General features: G+C 46.3%; 1 protein-coding gene across 1 annotated transcript in view; it reads right to left on the reverse strand.

Moving 5' to 3' along the window:
- Positions 1-24,567, reverse strand: part of LOC139276840 (E3 ubiquitin-protein ligase RNF123) — a 413,881-nt gene that overhangs the window by 302,173 nt on the left and 87,141 nt on the right. Inside the window, exons 16-18 of the mRNA XM_070894838.1 lie at positions 18,929-19,029; positions 16,483-16,678; positions 13,855-14,000 (exon numbers count right to left, since the gene is read on the reverse strand). Coding sequence (XP_070750939.1) covers positions 13,855-14,000; positions 16,483-16,678; positions 18,929-19,029 — 443 coding nt within the window. The remainder of the gene's footprint in view (positions 1-13,854; positions 14,001-16,482; positions 16,679-18,928; positions 19,030-24,567) is intronic.

Here is a 24,567-nt window from a genome sequence, read left to right on the forward strand (position 1 = left end):
TTGATTAGAGCACCCCTGCAGTATTGTAAGCATTGACTGTAATGTTAACTCGCTCTAATGGAGAAATCGTTAACCCGTCATAGCCCAATCCCTGAGGGACCCAGATAATCGAGAGTTGCCTGTAACTCAATGTCTGCCTTCATCTGTACGTCCTCAGAAACATGGACCAGCCGGGGATATGCACGTTTGCAGAGTATTGACACAAAGCTCGCAATCCAGTCCCCAATATCTACGATGCTGTTCAACAGCAAAGAGCTGTCCCCTCTGTGCCTCCCTCCAGCACTGCCTGAATGTGGCACTTGACTGAGGGTGGTGTGACTTGACTGAAACTCCTTGAATGGGGAGCGAACGGTAGCCGGCTATTCCTATCCAAGCACCCATAAGTCGTCAAACCATCCTGGACCCTGTTCAGAGACACTGCATGAGTTAAACTGGCTGATGCGCTGCATACATAAATCCGTTATATTGAGGTAAATATGATGCTGTTTGAACAGTTCTGTACCACCTTCTTCTTAGGCGGTCCCTCGATTCGAGGATGACTTGCTTCGAGGATGAGTTCGCAGGTGTTTCAATGAAGAGCCTAATATTCCAGATCCTGAACTACATCCTGAAGGGTGGAAGATGCCTGTGGGTGGATTTTTTTAACGTGTGGTGGCCGTTGCACACCAGCCACCACACGGGCTTGACAGAGCTAGGGAGCTAGGTCTTGGTCCAGTGGCAAGGATTACCCAAGATGACTGGAGACCTGCTCTGCTGCACGGACCAAGTGCGCACACATAATGATAGGTTATAAGATGGTGATAACCGAGAGGTCATCACTATCAGAAAAGATTGAATAGGCTGGGGCTCTTTTCTCTAGATGGCTTGATAATGGTGTTTAAGATGATGAAAGTTTGATAGGGTCAGCGTAGAGAAAATGTTTCCCTTTGCGGTGAAACCAAAACTAGGAGTCACAAGATTTACAGGAGGCGGACACTGGGAGATACAAACTGACTGTGGACCTCGACCCTCACAGGGCCAGAATTCTAACTCTCAAGGTGTTTGACCCTCTCTCCAAACCCTCGATCTCCATTAACTTCAGCCTCGAGAACCACACAATTGCGCTGTGCTGTGAGGTGCAGAGAGGGAGAGCCAGTTCCATTCTGTGGACCAGAGGAGGGGTCGTGCTCCCAGCCGACCAACGCGACCGGAAACACAACTTTAATCATTAGGAATGTACAGAAATCGGACTCTGGCACTTACACCTGCACTGTGACAAACCCAGTCAGTTGAACCAACAACACCTACCCGCTGACCATCACGAGTACATCTGTCAGGGTTACATAGAATTACAGAGAATCTACAGCACACAAACAGGACACTCAGCCCAACCAGTCCATGTCGCTGTTTATGCTCCATGCAAGCTTCCTCCCACCCCTACTTCATCTATCAGCATATCTTTCTATTCCTTTATCCCTCCTGTGGTTATCTATCTTCCCCTTCAAGGCATCAAAACTATTCGCCTCAACCACGCCTTGTGATAGCGAGGTTCACATTCAAATCATTCTCTGGATAAAGACGTTTCTCCTGAATTTCCTATTGGATAGTTCTGTAGTACTCCAACACTAGATGCCCAAAGGGAAGTGTTATCTTGGCCTAGACCAATATACAATGGCCAGATCCCACTATACCAAGATGTCATGTCATGGTAATCCTGTTGACTGGTTCATCGGAACAGACAAAGGAAATCAGTACCCAACTCCATGTCCTCTTCTGTTAGGAACACAAACCATGCCTTGGGCTAGTAATTTATCAGACACAAAAGCCGCCCGACCGCACAGCACCCGACACAATCACTCATCACATTCAGGAGCATGTTCTGAATTGAAATAACTACCCTGCAGAATGGTTTCACTGCAACACACAGTGTGGCACAGCGGCCAGAGATTCACGGGAGTCACTCGAAAGTGAGCAGGAGCATGAAGCTCGATTGATTTTCCTCGCCTGGCAATTGCAGGGGTTCTCAGTTAGTACAGCGCAGGACAGGAAACCTTCTGATGGATGTGGCACTGAACAGGGGCCCTTCTGATCGACTATGAAGATGCTGACCATGTCCAAAGTACAGCCAAGACTGGAAATGAATGGAGCTTCGAAATCCTGGAGCTATCATGCACTCATGAACGTAAAACTATACACTGCCTTTTTGACATTAGAGCAAAAGCTTGCAGAGACTGGATTAGCACGAGTAACGAAGCAGTTCTTGTGTGCAACCTGTTTGACGTTACAGCAAACACCATCCATTTTCTTCACACTCCAGCAAGCTTCCAATAAAAGTTCACTAATTAAATGTATTGTGCTAGAAATGGATCGTACTATCTGCGTTGAGTGCCTTTCCCAACGCTCGCTTTGTACAGTGCAACAATTACAAGCAGCAGCTTTTGTTTCCTCAGCCTTAGCTCAGTGGTAACTCTCTCGCCTGAGCCAGAAAGTTGTGGATTCAAGTCCATCTCCAGAGACTTGAGCATAGAATCTAGGTTGACACCCTGGTGCAGCACCGAGAGAGTGCTGTACTGTCAGGGGTATCAAACGCCAGATGTTAAAATGACGCCCGTCTGACTTCTCAGGGGTACGTGAAAAGCACTTTGGGACATCCGCAGGTTGTGAAAGGCACTATATCTATATAAATGGAAGACTTTCTTTCTTTCAAAACTAGAAATCTACTTCAGTTTAGGACACAATGCAGAGTGGCTGACAGTTATGCACACAGCTTTATATAAAACAGAGTGGGCTGCTCAGGTGCACCTAACACCACTGAAAATGTGTTCTTTTAAGTTGCCCGAAAAGTAGTCTCTTCAAGCGCACTGTTGAATTATGAGGAAATGCCATGTTTATGTCCATTTCACCAGTCTGTCCATGTCCTCCTGGAATCTGTCCCTGCCTTGCACACTTTTCCAAGTTTCATGCTATCTGCACATTTTGAGATTGTGTCCTCAATACCCAAGTCCAGGTCATTAATATGCGTCAAAAGCAGCAGTGGTCCTAATACCGAGCCCTGGGGAACACCAATGCACACTGCCCGCCAGCTGGAAAAACAACCACCTCTCTGCTTTGTCCCTTAGCCAATGATGTATTCACACAGCCACTGCCCCTTTAAACCGAAACTCTAGCCCATGGTGTTCTTTGAAGCCTGCTGAATGGAGCTATAATATTCCTTCACTGGCACCAATACTGATGCATGGTTGACAGGTTTTTGAAGATTCCTATTTATCTAATATCTTTTCCCACTTATTTATCCCAGTATATTTTGGGTGAGGTGAAAATACACTTTGAATAGTAACCTTTAAACTCTGGAACCAGCAGTCCGCACGGCCCCCGGCCTGCGAGCACCATCGGAGCAGGCCGGGGAGCGCAAGGAGCAGCGTGGCGGCCTAGCCTAGCAGGCTGAGCGGCCCCCGGCCTGTGAGCACCATCGGGGCAGGCCGGGGAGCGCAAGGAGCAGCGTGGCAACGTACCACCCCAGGGAGCAGCGCGTGGAGCAGGAGAGCAACGGCAGTGAAAACGGCGACTGGATTGGGCATCACCAAAATCCAGATCGCTGATTGGAGGTGCAGGAGTGGCGAGGTCGGGGCGAAGGAGTGGCGAGAGATTGTAGAGGGACATGATCGGGGCCCAGAAGAGGCGAGGGCCCAGGGGCAGCACGGACCAGCCCATACTGCGATATGTGTGCGCACTCGGTAGCAGAGCTGGTCTCCAGTCGTCTATGATAATCCTTGCTACTGGACCAAGACCTACTTCTGTCAAGCTCGTGTGGTGACTGGTGTGCAACGGTCACCACACGTTAAAAAATCCACACACAGGCATCTTCCACCCTTCAAGATTTAGTTCGGTACCTGGAATATTAGGTCCATCATTGAAACATCTGTGAACTTTTTGGCGTGGAAGCAATTCATCCTCGATTCGAGGGACTGCTGATGATGATGATGATGAATCCTATGGGCTTTAATGTAGCTAATAAGTCTATTATGTGGTACTTTATTAAACACCTTTTGAAAGTCCATATACAGAACATCAACCACACTACCCTCATTAACCTCTCTGTTACTTAATCAAAGAACTCAATCAAGTTAGTCAAACACGATTTATCTTTAACAAATCAGTGCTGGCTTCCATTTGTTAACCCATATTTTTCCAACTGACAATTAATTTTGGCCCAGATTATTATCTCTAAAAGCTTCCCTCCACCATTAGGTTCATTGGCCTGTAGCTACCAGGTTTATCCCTCTCTCCATTTTTGAATAAGAGTGTAACATTTGCAATGCTCCAGTCCTCTGGCACCATACCCATATCTGAGAAAGATTGGAAGATTGTGACCAGCAGTGCTGCAATTTCCACCCTCAGCAACCTAGGATGCATCCCATCCAAACCGGGTGACTTTTCTACTTTGACCGCTGCCAACCTTTTAAGTACCTCTCGGTTATCTATTTTAAAAAATTCTTTCCAATTTCTCTACTTCCTCCTCCTTTACGGTGACATTGGCAGCATCCTCTTCTCTAGTGAAGACAGATGCAAAGTACCTCAGCCACAAGATGAAATTGTTGCTCCCTAATCAGCCCCAGCCTTCCTTTGACTACTATTTTATATTTTTATTTTCATAAAGACTCTTCGATTCCCTTTTATGTTACCCGCTAATCTATGCTCATACATTCTCTTTGTCACTCTTATTTCCCTTTTATCATGTCTCTTTTGTTGTCACCTGGGCCATGTCCCTCTTAACTAACTGCAATTAGTTCTCTTCCAGTTGAGTATTTTCACATTTCCATAACTACTCGAAACCTAATGACATTGCGATCACTGTTGTCTAAATGCTCCCCCACTGAAACATGCTCCACTTGCCCCATTTAATTCCTCAGGACTAGATCCAGCACTACTTCCTTCCTCATTGTGCTGGAAATATACTGATCAAGAAGGTTTTCTTGTACACCGTGAATTTCTCCCCCTCTTTGCCCTTTACACTCCCAGTCTATATAAGGATAATTGAAGTCTCCCATTATCATTGCTCTCTAAAAAGTTCTTGCAAGTTTGCTCCTCAATCTCCTTCCCACTATTTGCTGGCCTATAGTATACACCCAGCAGCATAATAGCGCTTCTATAGTTCCTTAATTCCAACCAAATAGATTCCGTCTTTGAACCCTCAAGTATATCATCCCTTTCTAGTGCTGCAACAGTGTATTTGATCAATGCTGCCACCACCTATCCTTTTTATTCCTTCCCTAGCTTTCCTGAATATATTGTAACCAGGAATATTAAGTGCCCATTCCTCCCACTGTCTGAGCCATGTCTCAGTTATTGCCATTATATCATAATCCCATGTGACTATTTTTGCCTGCAGCTCACCAACCTTATTTACCACGTTCCAGGCATTTATGCACATGCACTTCAAACCCATTTTCGTCTGTCTCGCATTTCCCCTGATCTGATCCCTATTTCTGAACTACGCTTTATTCTAATGCTGTTTGTGTCATGTACATAGACCATGTATACTAACTGTATAGTCACATAAGGCGTGCCACCAGAGAGCACTGCAGTGGGAGACCTGAGGGTCACCTGCATAGATGTGCAGGGCCCAGTATAAAAGGCTGCCCACCATGCTTGTGCCTCACTCTGGAGTTACAATAAATGGGACTAAGGTCACAACAGCTCAAGTATAATACCAGACTTCGTGGAGTCATTCGTAAGAGTATTAAAGACATAACAGTTTGTCTCTCACTGAGGTAATCCACAACAATCTGGGATGGGAAAATCAGCCAGGGTTCTCCCCTCTACATGATTCTCAATAAGGAAATAGTCTGCCAACCCTTGACAAATCTTCTGGAATTTTTTCAGAATGTAACTAGTAGAGTGGGACAAGGGAGAACCAGTGGATGTGGTGTATTTGGACTTTCAAAAGGCTTTTGACAAGGTCCAACACAAGAGATTGGTGTGCAAAATTAAAGCACATGGTATTGGGGGTAATGTACTGACGTGATAGAGAACTGGTTGGCAGACAGGAAGCAGAGAGTCAGGATAAACGGGTCCTTTTCAGAATGACAGGCAGTGACTAGTGGGGTGCCGCAGGGCACAGTGCTGGGACCCCAGCTATTTACAATATACATTAATGATTTAGATGAAGGAATTTAGTGTAATATCTCCAAGTTTGCAGATGACACTAAGCTGGGTGGCGGTGTGAGCTGTGAGGAGGATGCCAAGAGGCTGCAGCGTGACTTGGACAGGTTGGGTGAGTGGGCAAATGCATGGCAGATGCAGTATAATGTGGATAAATGTGAGGTTATCCACTTTGGGAGCAAAAATAGAAAGGCAGAATATTATCTGAATGGCGTCAGATTAGGAAAAGGGGAGGTGCAACGAGACCTGGGTGTCATGGTACATCAGTCATTGAAAGTTGGCATGCAGGTACAGCAGGCGGTGAAGGCGGCAAATGGTATGTTGGCCTTCATAGCTAGGGGAGTTAAGTATAGGAGCAGGGAGGTCTTACTGCAGTTCTGCAGGGCCTTGGTGAGGCCTCACCTGGAATATTGTGTTCAGTTTTGGTCTCCTTATCTCTTGCTATTGAGGGAGTGCAGCAAAGGTTCACCAGACTGATTCCCGGGATGGCAGGACTGACATGAGGAGAGACTGGATCGACTGGGCCTGTATTCACTGGAGTTTAGAAGGATGAGAGGGGATCTCATAGAAACATATAACATTCTGACGGGACTGGACAAGTTAGATGCAGGAAGAATGTTCCCGATGTTGGGGAAGTCCAGAACCAGGGGACACAGTCTAAGGATAAGGGGTAAACCATTTAGGGCTGAGATGAGGAGAAACTTCTTCACTCAGACAGTTGTTAACCTGTGGAATTCTCTGCCACAGAGAGTTGTTGATGTCAGTTCATTGGATATATTCAAGAGGGAGTTAGATATGGCCCTTACGGCTAATGGGATCAAGGGGTATGGAGAGAAAGCAGGAAAGGGATACTGAGGTGAATGATCAGCCATGATCTTACTGAATGGTAGTGCAGACTCGAAGGGCCGAATGGCCTACTCCTGCACCTATTTTCTATGTTTCTAAATGTAGCCCATCAATAATTGAAAATGACAGGAAGTTCTTGAAATAAATACACTAAAAATCTTACAATCTGCACACATTTCCTGTCAACTTTTTCCATCAATATTCCTCTGTTCACATTTATAATGGGAGCTGGTCATGTAAACCTGTCACATTGCAGTTACACACAATATCCCACAACGTCCCAGTGACTGCAGCCCAACCTCTGGTGGACGGGTGCCATTACAGTGTGACGATGGATGTTTCCCATTATAAATGTGAACACAGGAATTTATAATGGTAATATACAAAACCCGAGACCTCTACCACCCAGAAGGACAAACAGGCATATGGGAACACCATCACCTCCAAGTTCCCCTCCAAGGTCACAGATCATCCTGACTTGGAAATATATCGCCGTTTCTTCATTATTACTGGGTCAAAATCATGGAGTTCCCTCCCTAGCAGCACTGTTGGAGTACCTTCACTACATAGGTTGCACGTTCAAGATGGCGGCTCAGCACCACCATCTCAAGGGATGGGCAATAAATGCTGGTCTTGTCAGCGATGCCCACATCCCATGACTAAAAAAAACAAAAGGACAGAATGTATGACATTTAAAATAGAGACTGAATTAAGTCTGTGTATCCCGGTCTAATAATAGAAACATAGAAAATAGAAGCAGTAAGGCTATTCGGCCCTTCGAGTCTGCACTGCCATTCAATATGATCATGGCTGATCCTCTATCTCAACACCATATTCTCGCTTTTTCCCCATTCCCCTTGATTCCTTTTGTGTCTAGAAATCTATCTTCCTCTTAAATACATTGTGACTTGGCCTCCACAGCCTTCTGTGGTAGAGAATTCCACAGGTCCACCACCCTCAGAGTGAAAAAATTTATCCTCATCTCGGTCCTAAATTTCCTACCCTGTATCCCGAGACTGTGACCCCTTGTCCGAGACTTCCCAGCCAGGGGAAACATCCTCCCCGCATCCAGTCTATCCAACCCAGTCAGAATTTTATACGTTTCAATGAGATCCTGTTTCATTCTTCGAAACTCTAGTGAATACAGGCCGAGTCGATCCAATCTCTCTTCATAAGACAGTCCTGCCATCCCAGGAATCAGTCTGGTGAACCTTCGCTGCACTCCCTCGATGGCAAGTATATCCTTTCTTAGGTAATCCCTCATCCTCTAACCCCAGTTCACCTCAAGGCTACACTCAGTCTTGATTCCACCATGAGCAATTCCATGGGTGACCGATTTGCAAATAAATGAAAATTCATTGCTTGCAGTGAAGCTGCAGAATCAGAGACAGGGCTATTTTGGATGGGGTCACACACTAACAAGGTTCACTGTGCCTGCCACTGTGTAAAGCAGAAAGCTGAAGTGATGACTAATGGTATCTATTACAAAACGTGTATTGTGTTCCTAAGACAGATGAGGCTGCACACAGGGAGGTTAAAGTAACAGTGACCTCAGTCTTTAATAAGACACTCCAGAGTGAGGAACAAGCTTTAGGGGCCGGCTTACATACAGTGCTCCCAAGGGATGTTGGGATCCCATGGGACTTCAGGGGATGAGCTCCCTGGTGGCGGAACATGGGAGTGCATGCTTTACAGATCACAACAATGTGGACTAGCTTTTCCAGTCACACTGCAGCTAATTATTTTTCAGCTTCACTATCTGCTGTAGCTTAAGAGCACCATGCAGAAGACAATGTCAATTCAACGCCCACAGAACAATGCAAGCACAAGCCACAGTAATACCTCTTTTTTAAAAAAAAGGTGCCAAACCACTGAAACTGTCAGACACTGGGGTAGATGGTGACATGGTGACTGCAACAGAAGTTCAAATCAGGCCAGTTTTACACCTGAGCAAGTTGCAAATCTCCCCCGCTATGTACCACAGGCAGGCACAGAGCCATCACCAGAGTTGTTCAAGGTGTGAGACATCCAGTCACAAGCCAGATACCTCACACCAAAACACAAGGCCCAAATCAGCAAGTTACCTCCATTACTCTCCGTCTCCTTCCTTTCCTCATTGCCCTGTCTTTCTCCACTTCTACGTCCCCCTTTTCTGTATTTTTCTCTGGGAGCTGTGGGATTTGTCACCGTTCTCTCTTGTTGGAAGGAACAGCTATGGAGGCAGGCCTATCCCTGCTTTCAGAATAATACCACAGGGCTCATATCTTCAATAGACAACTTTTGCTAACACACGGAGTGCTGGGAAGGCCCCGCCTCCATGGGAATTTCTTGCACTCTTCATTGTGATCCTCAGATGGGAGGTTACTGTTTCCAACGAGACTCCCGCTGAATGACGGGCATTGTCATCACACACACAGAAAGGTGCACAGATATTTACAGCAGGAATCGATTCATCAAGACAACAAGCTGAAAGAGTAGAACTGTCTGTGCACCATGCATATTCCATCTTCTCCGTTTACTGCGTGGCAAACTAGAACGTTGGGTGTAGTGGGTGGTGTTCGGTTGGTGATCCTTGTTTAACTCTGTCCTGCAGTGCCGCTGGTGACACAGCACAGACTGCTCATTCCAGCCGCACAATCAGAATTCACAGGTTTAATTGCCTTTGCTTCACACTCAGAGAGGTGAGAGTTGTCGTTTCGAGGTTATGCTCAGTAATGTAAACTGGAGCACTTGTGATGGGGGTTGGGGGGGCAGCAATGGATTAGTAAATACCACTGCAGTCCTTCTGCCTGGTCTCAAAGCTCAAATGAAATCCCGTATTATAGTCTCTCGCTTATACCTCCAAATCACTTCCATTTGCAAAAATCTATCCACCTCCCTCTTGAATTTGCCTCGATGGATAGTCTACTCCAAGCATTCACGATCCTCTGCATATAGTTAAATCCAAGCCCCTTGTTCATCAATCTCCCTCTGAGCTTGAATCCACGCCCCTGGTTAGGGTTTGAGGCTGTCATCATTTATTTGGATTCAGTTTATCGGTACCCACAGCATCGGTAAACGTCAATAACGTCTCCAGTGTAGATACTCCCAGCTTCCTTAGCTCAGGTCACTCCTCTGTACTCTCTCCAAAGTCATGACTTCACCAGTGTAAAACAATGGCTAGAATGATACACATGTCTCCAGGTCGGGCTGAAATAGTGCCCCACACAAGCTTGTTATTACCCCTCCTTCCTCTAACGATCTTGTTTGCCACATCCCATCTCTTGCATAAAATGCTTTGCTAAAATCCAAATATATGGCGGTTAAACTTCCCTTATCCCCAGGTCCATTGTCTTTTGGTAGACTTGCCCTCCCTCCAAGAAAGCCATGCCAACTCCCTCTAATTAGCCCATTTTTTTTTTGAAGTGCTTCACTGTCCTGTTAGGATGCCCTCTTAACAGTTTACATATTATAGATGCTGCTTCGCTGGAGTCCCTTATATCCCTGTTTATAAATCAGCATTCATTTGTTGCCCAATTCTCGGGCACTGCTCCTATGATTCCCTAAAACTGTCCACCAGCATGTAACTGATTTCATCGGCTGTTCCCTATGTGTCCCAGTGTGCAGCCCATCTCCAGTGCCCCTGCCTCTTTATTTGTAATTTCTAAAAAACAATTCTATCTTTTCCCCACTCTGTGGAAATTGCTCATCTGTACTTGGAACAGAGACTGTGGTTTACTCGGTGAAAAATTACTTGGGATGCCTACCACTTGAGATTTTGTAATCCTTCATCATCCTAGTATTCATCTAACCACCTGTTTGCTATATATTTAACACTCTCTGGACTCCTGAGGAAAAGAGTGTTTGAAGACTAGGCCCTCAAAACTGCCACCAAGCTCATGGTCTACAGGGCTGTAGTAATACCCGCCCTCCTGTATGGCTCAAACATGGATCATGTACAGTAGACACCTCAAGTCGCTGGAAAAATACCACCAAGTTGGTGTCTCCGCAAGATCCTACAAGTCCCCTGGGAGGACTGACGCCCCAACATTAGCGTCCTCGACCAGGCCAACATCCCCTGCATTAAATCACTGACCACACTTGATCAGCTCCGCTGGGCAGGCCACATTGTCCGCATGCCAGACATGAGACTCCCAAAGCAAGTGCTCTACTCGGAACTCCTTCACGGCAAACGAGCCAAAGGTGGGCAGAGGAAACATTTCAAGGACACCCTCAGAGCCTCCCTGATAAAGTGCAAAATCCCCATTGACACCTGGGAGTCCCTGGTCAAAGACCGCCTTAAGTGGAGGAAGTGCATCTGGAAGGGCGCTGAGCACCTCGAGTCTGTCGCCGAGAGCATGCAGAAATCAAGCACAGGCAGCGGAAGGAGCGTGCGGCAAACAGTCCCACCCACCCCTTCCTTCAACGACTGTCTGTCCCACCTGTGACAGAGACTGTGGCTCTGGTATTGAACCACCTGAGAACTCATGTTAAGAGTGGAAGCAAGTCTTCCTCGATTCCGAGGGACTGCCTATGATGATGATATTTAACTAAGGCCGTAATTTCGCCTACCGAGGCGGGCTCTGTGCGGCCGAAGTAGGCGGCGACTTGCGACCGCGCTCTCTGCTTCATGCCGGCTTCCCTCACGACTTTCCCCGATTGGGCTGGTTATGCTCGCCCTGCGAGGTTCCTCGCCAATTAAGAGGAAACGGGTCTGATGACGTCATTTGGTGACGTGTCATCATGTTCACAATCATTTTGACAGTTGTGCTGCCAGCGTTCTGCAGCGCTGAGGTGCAACAAACACTGACGAGCACTGCACAAAGGTGCACGGCTGCACCCAGGCTCTCCCATGCCTTCCTCCATATGCTTAAATGTCTGGCATGCGGACAATGTGGCCTGCCTAGCGGAGCTGATCAAGTGTGGTCAGTGATTTAATGCTAGGGATGTTGGCCTGGTCGAGGACGCTAATGTTGGTGCGTCTGTCCTCCCAGGGGACTTGTAGGATCTTGCGGAGACACCAACTTGGTGGTATTTCTCCAGCGACTTGAGGTGTCTACTGTACATGATCCATGTTTGAGCCATACAGGAGGGCGGGTATTACTACAGCCCTGTAGACCATGAGCTTGGTGGCAGTTTTGAGGGCCTGGTCTTCAAACACTCTTTTCCTCAGGAGTCCAAAGAGTGTCAAATATATAGCAAACAGGTGGTTAGATGAACACTAGGATGATGAAGGATTACAAAATCTCAAGTGGTAGGCATCCCAAGTAATTTTTCACCGAGTAAACCACAGTCTCTGTTCCAAGTACAGATGAGCAATTTCCACAGAGTGGGGAAAAGATAGAATTGTTTTTTAGAAATTACAAATAAAGAGGCAGGAAATGACCTCCCCAGGACACCAATGCAGCCTGGTTGCACATTGCACAAGAGGGCACAAGCAGGGATGTCGTCAGGAGGATTTGGCTGGAGTGGCGCAAACCTTTCAATGATCTCGGTAGATCACAAAACGTTGCTGCAAAGCCACACTCAACGTCATCCTGCTGTGCCTCTCATCCTATCCCCATCACTCTGCCTTCCCTACCCTACCCCTGCACATCCTTACTCACACCAACTTACCTTTCATCTCCACCCATCCCTCGCTCTCCATTTACATTATCACATCCCCATCTCACTAGCCACCCCTCACACTCACTCTGATCCATGTGCAATCATACCAACTAACAAGGGTAGGCACTTGGTCCTCAAAACCCCACCACAATCAGCCCCAATACCAGCACACCAGCAATCAACCAACAACACTAACCTTTTCCAATTTTAGTCAATGTTCATGTGAAGTTTCTGTTAAAACGTTGCCAAACATGTAAATCTTTTCAACACTTTGCCTTCTTGGACAGATTTGTATGCACCTTTGGAAGCGGCTTAGTGAGTCACAATGAATGGTGAGACATAACGGTACCTCCCACAATGGTGATGAGTGTGAAAGGAATGGCTTGGGCATTGTAAGGATGCTTTATGGTGCTGGTGTGGCCAACCTGGTGCATCTAGTGGCAGCCAGGGTGTACAGCGTCAACTGAAATAAATCTGGCCATGGTGAGGCCATCCCTGGTGTCCTGGGCAGCAATGTGGTCGGGTGCTGATGCCTTGTCTCTTGTGCAGCATCAGGTGATTGCGGAAAAGGTTAGTGTTGTTGGTTGATGCTGGTGTTGGGGCTGATCGTGGTGGGCTTCTGAGGACCAAGGTGAGATTTTTTCCAAGGGCACTGATGCTGCTGGAATAGATGGCAGCAGCGATCTGTCAATGGTGAGAGCGCTTGCTCCGAGGAGGCGACAGTGGATAGAGAGTTTACTCCAAACACTTCCAACCTGCCTAAAACTGAAAAGTGTATTCCAAATCCTGAAGGCTCCAGCTTCTAAGATTGGAAAGTGAACAGCTGTGAAATGGTAGCTTTTATACCACTTTTACAGCCGTCAACTATTCACAGCATTGGAGAGTCATTGAAAACCCGACCTACTTATCTGACGTGATCCCCGAGCGTCAGAAATCTCATGAAAAAGCTGGAAAAATTGTAACTACATGGCAAAATGCTGCTTAAATACCTTTTGACAAACTTTTAACTACGTCAATTGGCTATTCCACCGCTTGGTATCGGGTCTGTAAAGCAAAGACAGACCCGGCACTTGGGGAACTGACATGGAGGCAGGTTGACAGCGGGAGGTGCCGTCAAACCGTGGCCTCTCTGCCCTCTCAGGATGATTCAGAAGATCCCATGGCACTAAACCACGGAGCTCTGGACAATCAGATCAGTTCCTCATCCAACGACCAACTTCACAGAATTTCACAGAACCACCATTATGCTTGTGAACAAAGTGTCTACACTGCACACATTACCTTGCCCAGCTGCTGGTGAACACTGAGGTTGTACATCATGATAGCTCCATCCAGGATTTCCAGCAGAGAATTCTCCGTGATTGGGAGATCCGGCTCATTGGGGGGGCGGCCTAACAGCAGGCCATCATTTCCGTGGCTTCCTTCAACTGTAAGGAGAAGCAAAGTATCAGTGTGCATTGGCACCGGTCTTCGATAATCACACAAGTCCTACACCTTTACAGAGTCACTCTCAGTGCGATTCTGCCACAAGTGTAATACCGCAGACCGACCAAACCAAGCCATTATCAGGACCAGGCATCAGGGTACAGGTATTGGAGCAGAGGCAGTGGTTCAGGTCCAATACAGATCGTCACGGTTTTACCACAAGTGTTACACTGATACTAGCATTTGCACCACTGTGGCTCACCTGTAATCAACACAGTGTACACAGTGTTGTAGCAGAATCGCTGCATAGTTCAACTGCATATATTATACAAAATTTTGCAGAACCACCATTATGCTTGTAAACAAACTGTCTACACTGCAGCTGCTTAAAAATGTCACTTGACTACCGTTACTGAAATCCAGTGGTAGTAATGCACAGTAAATAACTTCCCTGGATAAACCAGCTATTATCCTTATAAGCTCAAAATCTTAATGAGGCCTCCGAATAGCAATTAAACTATACCTTCGCATAAAAGAGTGTACTTGGCTGGATTTAGATACTATAGATCATTGATGAGACACAAAGAAAAGCCGGTATTAATATAAACTGAACCATGTTAGCCCAGTAATGGTGGGCTACTTAACGCAAAGCATTAGGTTGAGTGGCACAACACTACACTTGCATTAAGAGTATCCTCTGTGTATTAAACTATTTTTGTTGCCGCGTTAATTTGTACTAAGTGCACTCCTGCTGTGGCTGACTGAGCACTAGGTGAGACACCAGCAGATCTGACTGATGCATGCTACTTTCGCCTGCTGTACAACAGTGTCAGCCACACAGCATTTGTGGACAATTTAAGGCGGGAGACTTTTCTGTGTTGCTCTCTTTGCCAGACTCCCAACAGGCTGGTCTTCAATCACTTTCTGCAAATCCTGCTGCAGCCGACAACACCCCTCGCTGTTCTAGCCGTGTTTGTGCATCATTTGAGTGTATGGTATATGAAGCAGGTGCGGTGTTCACTTCCTGGAGAAGCTCATGCCAGGCACGGGCAAAGCACTCTCAACAGCAGCCAAAACTGAGCTGGAGGCTTAAACTCCCGGAAAAGCTCGAGCAACTTTTCCGGATTAGAACTCGAGAGTGGGGTGTGTCTGCAGACCAAGAACATCCTCTCCACACTGTTGCTGTAGCTTATTGCTCTGTACTAATTTACCCAAAGTGTCTGCTGGAACCATTTACACCTCCACTGGATCCACCTTTGGTTTGTTTACCTGTCCCAAAACCAGCCCCGCTTGTCTTGCACCATCATATCCCTCTTCCCTCTTCATTTAATCACTCCTACCCTCTGCATCATCACAGACCTTCCCCTTTTACTCTTTATTCCCCCGTCTCCCTGCACCACCCCCCACAACTCTTTCCCCAGGCTCTGTACCCGCTTACAAACTATTAAATCTCCAACAACTTTCAGTTCTGATGAAAGGTCATCAAGCTGAAATGTTAACTCTGGTTTCTCCCTCCATAGATGTTTTCCAGCATTTTCTGTTTTTATAAGAACATAAGAAATAGGAGCAGGAGTAGGCCATTTTGCCCCTCAAGCCTGCTCCGCCATTCAATACGACCATGGCTGATCTGATCATGGACTCAGCTCCACTTCCCCGCCTGCTCCCCATAACCCCTTATTCCCTTATTGCTCAAAAATCTGTCTATCTCCACCTTAAATATATTCAATGACCCAGCCTCCTCAGCTCTCTGGGGCAAAGAATTTCATGGATTTACAACCCTCAGAGAAGAAATTCTTCCTCATCTCAGTTTTAAATGGGACGGCCCCTTATTCTAAGACTAGTTTTAGTTTCCCCTATGAGTGGAAATATCGGCATCCACCTCGTCGAGCCCCCTCATTATCTTATAAGTTTCAAGATCACCTCTCATTCTTCTGAACTCCAAATATTTATAGGCCCAACCTATCCTCATATGACCCAAGGCTTCTGCTCCATCACACAACACTCGAGGGGGCTGGACACGATAGATGCAGAGAGGATGTTTCCCCTCGTGGGGGAATCTAGAAGCAGGGGGCATAGTTTCAAAATAAGGGGTCGTCCATTTAAAACGGAGAAGAGGAGGAATTTTAGAGGATCATGAATCTTTGGAATTCTCTACCCCAGAGAGCTGTGGAGGCTGGGTCATTGACTATATTTAAGGTGGAGATAGACAGATTTTTGAACAATAAGGGAGTAAAGGGTTATGGAGAGCAGGCAGGAAAGTGGAGTTGAAGCCAAGATCAGATCAGTCATGATCTTATTAAAGCACTTCCTAAATTTACAAGCCAACCAAGTCATTAGATCATTCTTTGTTGCTAAGCTGATGTCAGAACAGACTGCTCTTTGAATTCGCTGCAACCGTTCCAGCTCATGTAATATAACTACCATTTTTATGGTAAATATGTGTAGTTTCACTTCAAACTGAGCATCCACTGAGCGGGCACTTACTGTCCTCCTCCGTCCTCTGCTCCACGCTCAAAGTACGAATCTTCACCTTTTCCACAGTGGCCAGGGATCGACGGGGATTCATCAAACTCACAGCCGCCGTGCTTAGGAACCGATTGGCTCGGCCCAGCGTCGGTGAACTTAACCAACTTGGCCTGGCAAGGGCTCCCCCGCCTGAGGCAGCACTGCCCGGCCTCAGCTGGATTTTGGACACATGGAGAGAAGATAGCAGAAATAAGGATGGGTCACACAAGTGATTAGAGTTAACGCAAAACCGGACACGTGTAGATCTTTCCTGTCCACTTTATTTTTTGTTGACTCACCGATTCCACTGCCTCGGGTTAGTTTTACCATCTGCAAATTTGACTAATTTGCATTGTTGCAGAATCCAAGTCATTGGTGCAAATGGGAAATAGTAGTGGCCTCACAAATGAACCCAGGTCACTCTACCCATTTTGTTTAATTCCTAAGATTTACCCTGGATCGCCACAGATTTATCGCTCTATAGATAATCTGCAAGCTTACTCTTGATAATAAATTCCATTCTTTTACATGGAATTGTAACAAGACTAATGTTAATACTTGCCTGTGTTTATTTTGTCACCTTTTTAGAATATGAGCGCCACATTCATCAGTTTCTAATCAGCAAGCACTTCACCAGTGTTACTTAACTCCCTCATAATGATCATCAGTGCCTCACAAATCTCCTCCCCCCATCTCCCTCACTGCTGAGATGAATACTTCTATCCCTGGAAAGTTACTTGTTGTGAGCCCTAAGGCCATCTAGGATTTTCATCTTGTGTATATAAAAGCCATTAATTCTGTCTTGGTTAACTCTATTTAGAGACGACATGCTGCTCATGCCCTCCATAGCGAATGCTTGACGGAAGCAATCCTTCAGAATATTTACTATTGTGTGCTTCGCCTCAGTTTTGAGCCTGTACACATCTATTATAGATCTCACTACTCTCTGACTACCTTGTTACTATTGTAGGGCGGTTATGTTTTCTAGCTCTCCTTTGGCCCCTCTTGTCATCCTTTAAACATGATTCTGCATGTACCTGTACATCTCAGTGAACCTTTTTCCCCTGCAGGACTTGTAAAAGTCATTTTCTTCCCATTCATATTGGTATTCATTTGTTAATCCATTTAGGGTCACATTTGCTGAGTCAGAGTTTGTTAATTTCAGGTATATACTTGTCCTACATGTTTAGAATTGTTCCTTTAAAAGTATTCCACTTGTCTTATGCTGATGTGTTATTGAATGTCCAATCTATTTACTTTAGGTGTTCCCTCATTTCTTTGAATTTAGTTCTGGCTCCTGGTCCTTGGTATGTCTGATTGTGTTAAATGTGATGATTCTGTGGTTGCACCCCTCAGGGCGGCTACAACGTTCGCTTCCTATAGATTTTAGGGGCTATTACAAAATTCCAGCTCGTCGAGAATTGTCTCTCGTGGTTTTCTTGATGCGCTGGATCATGATCATAATATTTGGCGATTTATATTCGGACAGAGTTCCTGGGGTAGCAGTAGATAAACATAATACAGTACTAGGGTTTTCCTGTTGGAGCAGTGTTCCTGAGGTAGCAATGGATTAAAATACTGGGCTTGTATGAAGCATGAACACCAGCATTAACCTGTTGAGCCGCTTGGCCTGTTTCTGCGCTGTGATGGGGAACCCCTACTGAGACAGTGTAGATTCTGCAAGTGAAGATTAATGGGAAGCTACTTACACAATATGCAGCTTCAGTTGCTACATTCAATGCCAATGACAAAGAGCACTTGCGACATCTAGTGGCAATAAGAAGATAGTGTACAAACTTGTGACCAACGGCTGCCATGTCGTGTATCAATGGGATGTTGCTGACAGATGTGTTTGTGTGTGTGTCACATAGTGGGCCGCCCTAACCTGTGTGAGAACACCACCGCAGGTCGGGGCTATACATACAGCTGGAGCACCGGGCCCTGCAACATCGTGGGGGAAGGTGCGGCGAATGAGGGTACTGGGCAGAGAAGAGCCGAGGGCCCAGGGGCTGCACAGGCCAGCCCACAACGCAATATGTGCGCGCACTTGGTCCGTGCGGCAGAGCAGCTCTCCAGTCGTCTTGGGTAATCCATGACACTGGACTAAGACCTAGCTCTGTCAAGCCCGTGTGGTGGCTGGTGTGCAACGGTCACCACATGTTAAAAAAATCCACTCACAGGCATCTTCCACCCTTCAGGATGTGAACTCATCTCTTTTTGGCGTGGAAGCAAGTCACCCTCGTTTCGAGGGATTGCCTATGATGATGACGTCGTTTTTAGTCATCTGAATCAGAATCTCAAACACAAACTCCTTCCACAATCCTTATTACACTCTGGGTCAGCTATCGTTTCAGTGCCACTTGCTTTGGGATCCAACAAAAATAAGCTATGCAAACTCAGAGAAAGCCGCACTGTGGTTTTGTACCTGTTGAGTGACACTCTCATCATCCTCATCCAAGTCATCCATTGAAATGGCGGAGATCTCGGCAGGGTCAATGATGATATTGGCTTTTGATGCAAGATCATCTACGAAAAATACAGGTGGGAATTAAAATTTGTTGTAGTAGCATTATTGTTACGCCTGAACATGTGACCTCAAGAGGTGTCACACCTTCAAAGCTTAATATATCTATAGGGCAAAATAATCTTAGTTCATCCAAATGAGCACATATCCCTAATTGGCTGTGGTGAATAAACCATAAAGCAACATGAGGAACAAGTAACCAGCAGATTAAAAGCTGCAAGTTTATTCCCAGTGCCCTTCACAAACCAGAAAGTACCCCAAAACAGACCAAATAATATATTTGCATGTTCTTTATTTGCCATTTCCTGCGAGTGTTATTGAATGTCCAATCTATTTACTTTAGGTGTTCCCTCATTTCTTTGAATTTAGTTCTGGCTCCTGGTCCTTGGTATGTCTGATTGTGTTAAATGTGATGATTCTGTGGTTGCACCCCTCAGGGCGGCTACAACGTTCGCTTCCTATAGATTTTAGGGGCTATTACAAAATTCCAGCTCATCGAGAATTGTCTCTCGTGGTTTTCTTGATCTGCTGGATCATGATCATAATATTTGGCGATTTATATTCGGACAGAGTTCCTGGGGTAGGAGTGGATTAACACAATACTGGGGCATTCCTGCTCAGAGTGTGTTCCTGGGGTAGCAGTAGATAAACATAATACAGTACTAGGGTTTTCCTGTGAGTCACACAGCTAGAAACAACAACACAGCACACACACAAAAACTGTAATAATTGAGAGGAGAAAAAACACTCAATTTCTCCAGAGTTGGTTATGTAATATTGGAAATACCTGCAAGAAGTTTTCCCCGAAAGAGACCAGCCCTGTGTTTAGGAGCCTGTGGTTTGAGTTGATAATTTCACCTGTTTGGGCTTCCCGCAGCCTTGCACCCTGCAAATTTTTGCTCTTAGAATCTTAGAAATTCACAGCACGAAAGGAGGCCATTTCGGCCCATCGTGTCGCGTTGGTCAACCAAGAGCTATCCAGCCTAATTCCACTTTCCAGCTCTTGGTCCTTGGCCCTGTAGGTTACAGCACTTCAAGTACACATCCAAGTATTTTTTAAATGTGGTGAGGGTTTCTGCCTCTACCACCCTTTCAGGCAGTGAGTTCCAGACCCCCACCACCCTCTGGGTGACAAAATGTCCCCATATATCTCCTCTAAACCTCCCCCCATTACTTTAAATTTATGCCTCCTGGTTGTTGACCCCTCTGCCAAGGGAAACAGGTTCTTCTTATCCACACTATCCAGGCCCCTCATAATTTTATACACCTCAATCAGGTCTCCCCCTCAGCCTCCTCTGTTCCAAAGAAAACAGACCCAGCATCTCCAATCTTTCCTCATAGCCAAAATTCTCCAGTCCAGGCAACATTCTTGTAAATCTCCTCTGCACCCTTTCCAATGCAATCACATCTTTCCTGTAATGTGGTGACCAAGACTGCACACAGTGGAAGCAAGTCTTCCTTGATTCCAAGGACTGCATATGATGATGGTATGTTTACGAAGTTGGCCTTGGGCTGTGGCCAGAATCATTAATTCAGCCAGGTGTGACCCACAGTGAAAGACACTGGTCATTGGTGAGTCGGCAGCACATAAAGCCTCCCACACAATACTACATCAACGGTGGCTTCGGCAAAAATTACAAATATACCATGAGAGACTCGAGGTGCTCAGCGTCCTCCCGGATGCACTTTCTCCACTTAGCGCAGCCTTTGGCCAGGGACTCCCAGGTGTCAGTGGGGATGTTGCACTTTATCAGGGAGGCTTTGAGGGTGTCCTTGTAACGTTTCCTCTGCCCACCTTTGACTCGTTTGCCATGAAGGAGTTCCGTGTAGAGCGCTTGCTTTGGGAGTCTCGTGTCTAGCATGCGAACTATGTGGCCTGCCCAGCGGAGCTGATCAAGTGTGGTCAGTGCTTCAATGCTGGGGATGTTGGCCTGGTCGAGGACGCTAACGGTGGTGTGTCTGTCATCCCAGGGGATTTGTAGGATCTTGCGGAGTGTACCACTCAGTTCTGCGCAAACACTGGTTCCCTTCAGCAACACACACAAACTGATACCCAATGTTCTGCGGGCTAACTTTGGATATATTGGCCTTGGACTGAGTGCAGCATAGATTTATCAGAATGATACCTGCACTCCCAGGGTTAAATTACGAGGAGAGATTACACCAACGAGTGTTGTATTCAGTTCTGAAGGTTAAGGGGCAATTTGATTGACGTTTTCAAGATATTAAGGGGAACTGATAGGGAAACTATTTTCGCTGGTTGAGGAGTCTAGGGCTACAGGGCCATAGTCTAAAAATTAGAGCCAGACCTTTCAGAAGTGAAGTTAGGAAACACTTCAAAATGCAAAGGGTGGTAGAAGTTTGGAACTCTCCTCCACAAACAGCAGTTGATGCTAAGTTATTTGTTGATTTTAAATCTGAGAATGATGTATTTTAGTTAACAAAAGGTACTGAAGGATATGGGCCAAAGGCAAGTATATGGAGTTAGGTCACAGATCAGCAATGATCTCATCTTTAAACTTAGCTCTCCAGGCATCAAAGACAGGCCTTTCACCTGCTACCTGCTAACATACAAACAGTATGTCTGTCTTTCATTTTATATCTTCATGAAAGGGGACATCTCCATTTTAACAGAGTTACTTTAAGAATTAGGAACAGGAGTAGGCCATCTAGCTCCGAGCCTGAGCCTGAGCGGGACATTTAAAAACAAATGAGAAAATCTGTCATGCTGTGGAGAAGATCGAGGCGGAACAGGCTCGAGGGGCTAAATGGCCTCCTCCTGTTCCTATGTCCCCATCAGCAACAGACAAAACCTATTCCCACTCAATGCCATTAGCACAGAAATTCTATTTAATGGTCTGCACTGTATAAAAGGAAAATAAACCTATTTTTTTGTATTTTTTTTGCACCACATGTGCCTCACTTTTGTTTGTAAATGTTCTGCCTGGTTGTTAAAATTATTTTGGGTATTGTAGTTCTCTGGAGCAGGGTGAAAACTACAACTTCCATGATACATCCCTCTCTCACACACAAGAGACTTTGTCTACATACATCGGTGCCTCAGACCCAGAACTTCTCCACAGCATCGAGAAATCCCAGCAATTAAGCTGGACAGATTTTCTGATTTGTTTTTAAAGTAACTAGGTTAAAATGGAGATGTCCCCTTTCACGAAGATATAAAATGAAAGACATACTGTCTGTATATCAGCAGGTAGCAGGTGAAAGGCCTGCCTTTGATGCCTGGAGAGCTAAGTTTAAAGATGTTAGCATATACACTTTGATAGACGGAGAGCCTATGCTAGATGCAGACGGCTTAGAGTTCCATGTTTGCTAAACTATTAGGAAATCCATTGCAAAGTGGGATTTAGGATTTATGCCGTGGTCAGGAGCTTCTGTGGCTGATTCTGTCAAAGTTCACCAATCTCAACTATTGTGCTTTGACATCATAGAAAGGACACCATGGCTGCAGTATGTACAATCTACAGGATGCACTGCAGTAACTCACCGAGGTTACTTCAGCAGCACCTCCCAGCCCTGTGACCTATACCACCAAGAAGGACAAAGGCAGCAATGTCTTTTGAAAATAAATAGTAAAAAACCAATCACTTGCCTTTTTCTTGCACAGCTACTTAGCTACCGCCCAGCTCCGCTGATCCTCGTGGGCCATTTAAAAAAAATGTTTAGACTTTACCTACGAGTCCCCACTCAGCCAAATATCGCGCCGGGGCACGGTGCACGGTGCACACTGACGGTCCTCTCCCCAGCGGGACTTCGAAACCGCCGGCGTAACTCAGGTAGGGAATTTTTCGCCGACTCGGTTCTCGCCGAAAACGGCCAATACTGCCGAGAAACCGGGTGGTGAAAGAGTGCAAACTCTAAGCCCATAATCTTTTATGACCATGTAATATAACAGGCACAGAACGAAGACTTAGAGGAGGAAGGAGGGAAGAATTAAAAAAATATTTACATCTGAAGCAAATACTACTGCAAGTCCATTGTGGAAAACAGAGCAAAAATGTTTTTGTAACAAGTAACTGGGAAGAAGAGATTTGGGAAGGGGTACAGCAAACAATATTTGACCTGTATTGATAAGCTAGTTAACAGTTAAGTAGTAATGTGATCCATTAGTTGAGCAAATTTGCTGTTGTCTTGACTTTTGCGAGACTGGTGATTTATTCCTTTATAGCTCAAGTCCTGTCGATAGCATCGCACTGAAACTGTGATCGCACGGCACCTGCCTGCCTGCAGGGCAAAAATTAGTGACTGGCTGAAGCAAACCAATTAAATATCTGACTGACTAACCGCAAACAAATATAAAGCAGCTCGACTCAATCGGCAAGTACCAATGAGGAGCAAGCATGCAGCAGAAAATTAAATAACCAAGTTACTAAATTATTTTCAAGGCTGCCAATCTCAAACTGGGAAGTTGCAGAAACCAACCCATCCATTTGTTCAAATTACTTTGTGAACTTTGTTTGAATCGCTATCATTACTTTTTTAGTTGATTAACAAATACCCAATGTAAATAACATTAACACAAGAAACTCTCTAAATGTCTATTTTTGTTCAGAGGTGCCTACAAATTTTTGGAAAACTTTTTCCTCAGAGGGCTATCCTTTTGTGCGGAGCCTGGAGTACTTGGATCACTAAATTGGACGTTGTTACGTGTTTTTGGTGTTGCTAATATCATTGCTCCCCCGCTCCCCTCATTATTTTCGCTCCATCACCTACACTGAGGTTCCAACAATCCAATTCCTATGCACCTATCCACAGCCAGACCCATCCTGCTCCCTTCTTAGCTCCAATTTAACCCACCTCACCCAGATTCCTTCCTGGGTCACCTCAGCATATCCAGAATGGGAGGGGGAGAGAGACGGGACAGTGGGGGAGAGAGGGCGGGGGGGGAAGAGAGGCAGACGGGGACAGTGGGGGAGCGGGGGCGTGGGGGGGGGGAAGAGAGAGGGGAGGAGAAGAGAGGGAGGGGGGGGAAGAGAGAGAGGGAGGGGGGAAGAGAGGGGGGAAGAGAGGGGGGGGGAGAGAGAGAGGGAGGGGGGAAGAGAGAGTGGGGGGAAGAGAGAGTGGGGGGAAGAGAGAGTGGGGGGAAGAGAGAGTGGGGGGAAGAGAGAGTGGGGGGAAGAGAGAGTGGGGGGAAGAGAGAGTGGGGGAAGAGAGAGTGGGGGAGAGAGAGAGAGAGAGAGAGAGGGGGGAAAGAGAGAGAGAGAGGGGGAAGAGAGAGAGAGGGGGGGAAGAGAGAGAGAGGGGGAGGGGGAAGAGAGAGGGGGGGAGGGGGGAAGAGAGAGAGGGGGGAGGGGGGGAAGAGAGAGAGGGGGAGGGGAAGATAAGGGAAGAGAGAGGGGGAGGGGGGGAAGAGAGAGAGGGGGGAGGGGAAGAGAGAGAGGGGGGAGGGGGGAAGAGAGAGAGGGGGGGAGGGGGAAGAGAGAGAGGGGGAGGGGGGGAAGAGAGAGAGGGGGGAGGGGGGAGAGGGAGGGAGGAGAGAGGGGGGAGAGGAGAGAGAGGGGGGGAAGAGAGAGAGAGAGAGG

Source organism: Pristiophorus japonicus, chromosome 12, assembly GCF_044704955.1.
Source record: "Pristiophorus japonicus isolate sPriJap1 chromosome 12, sPriJap1.hap1, whole genome shotgun sequence".
NCBI lineage: Eukaryota > Metazoa > Chordata > Chondrichthyes > Pristiophoridae > Pristiophorus > Pristiophorus japonicus.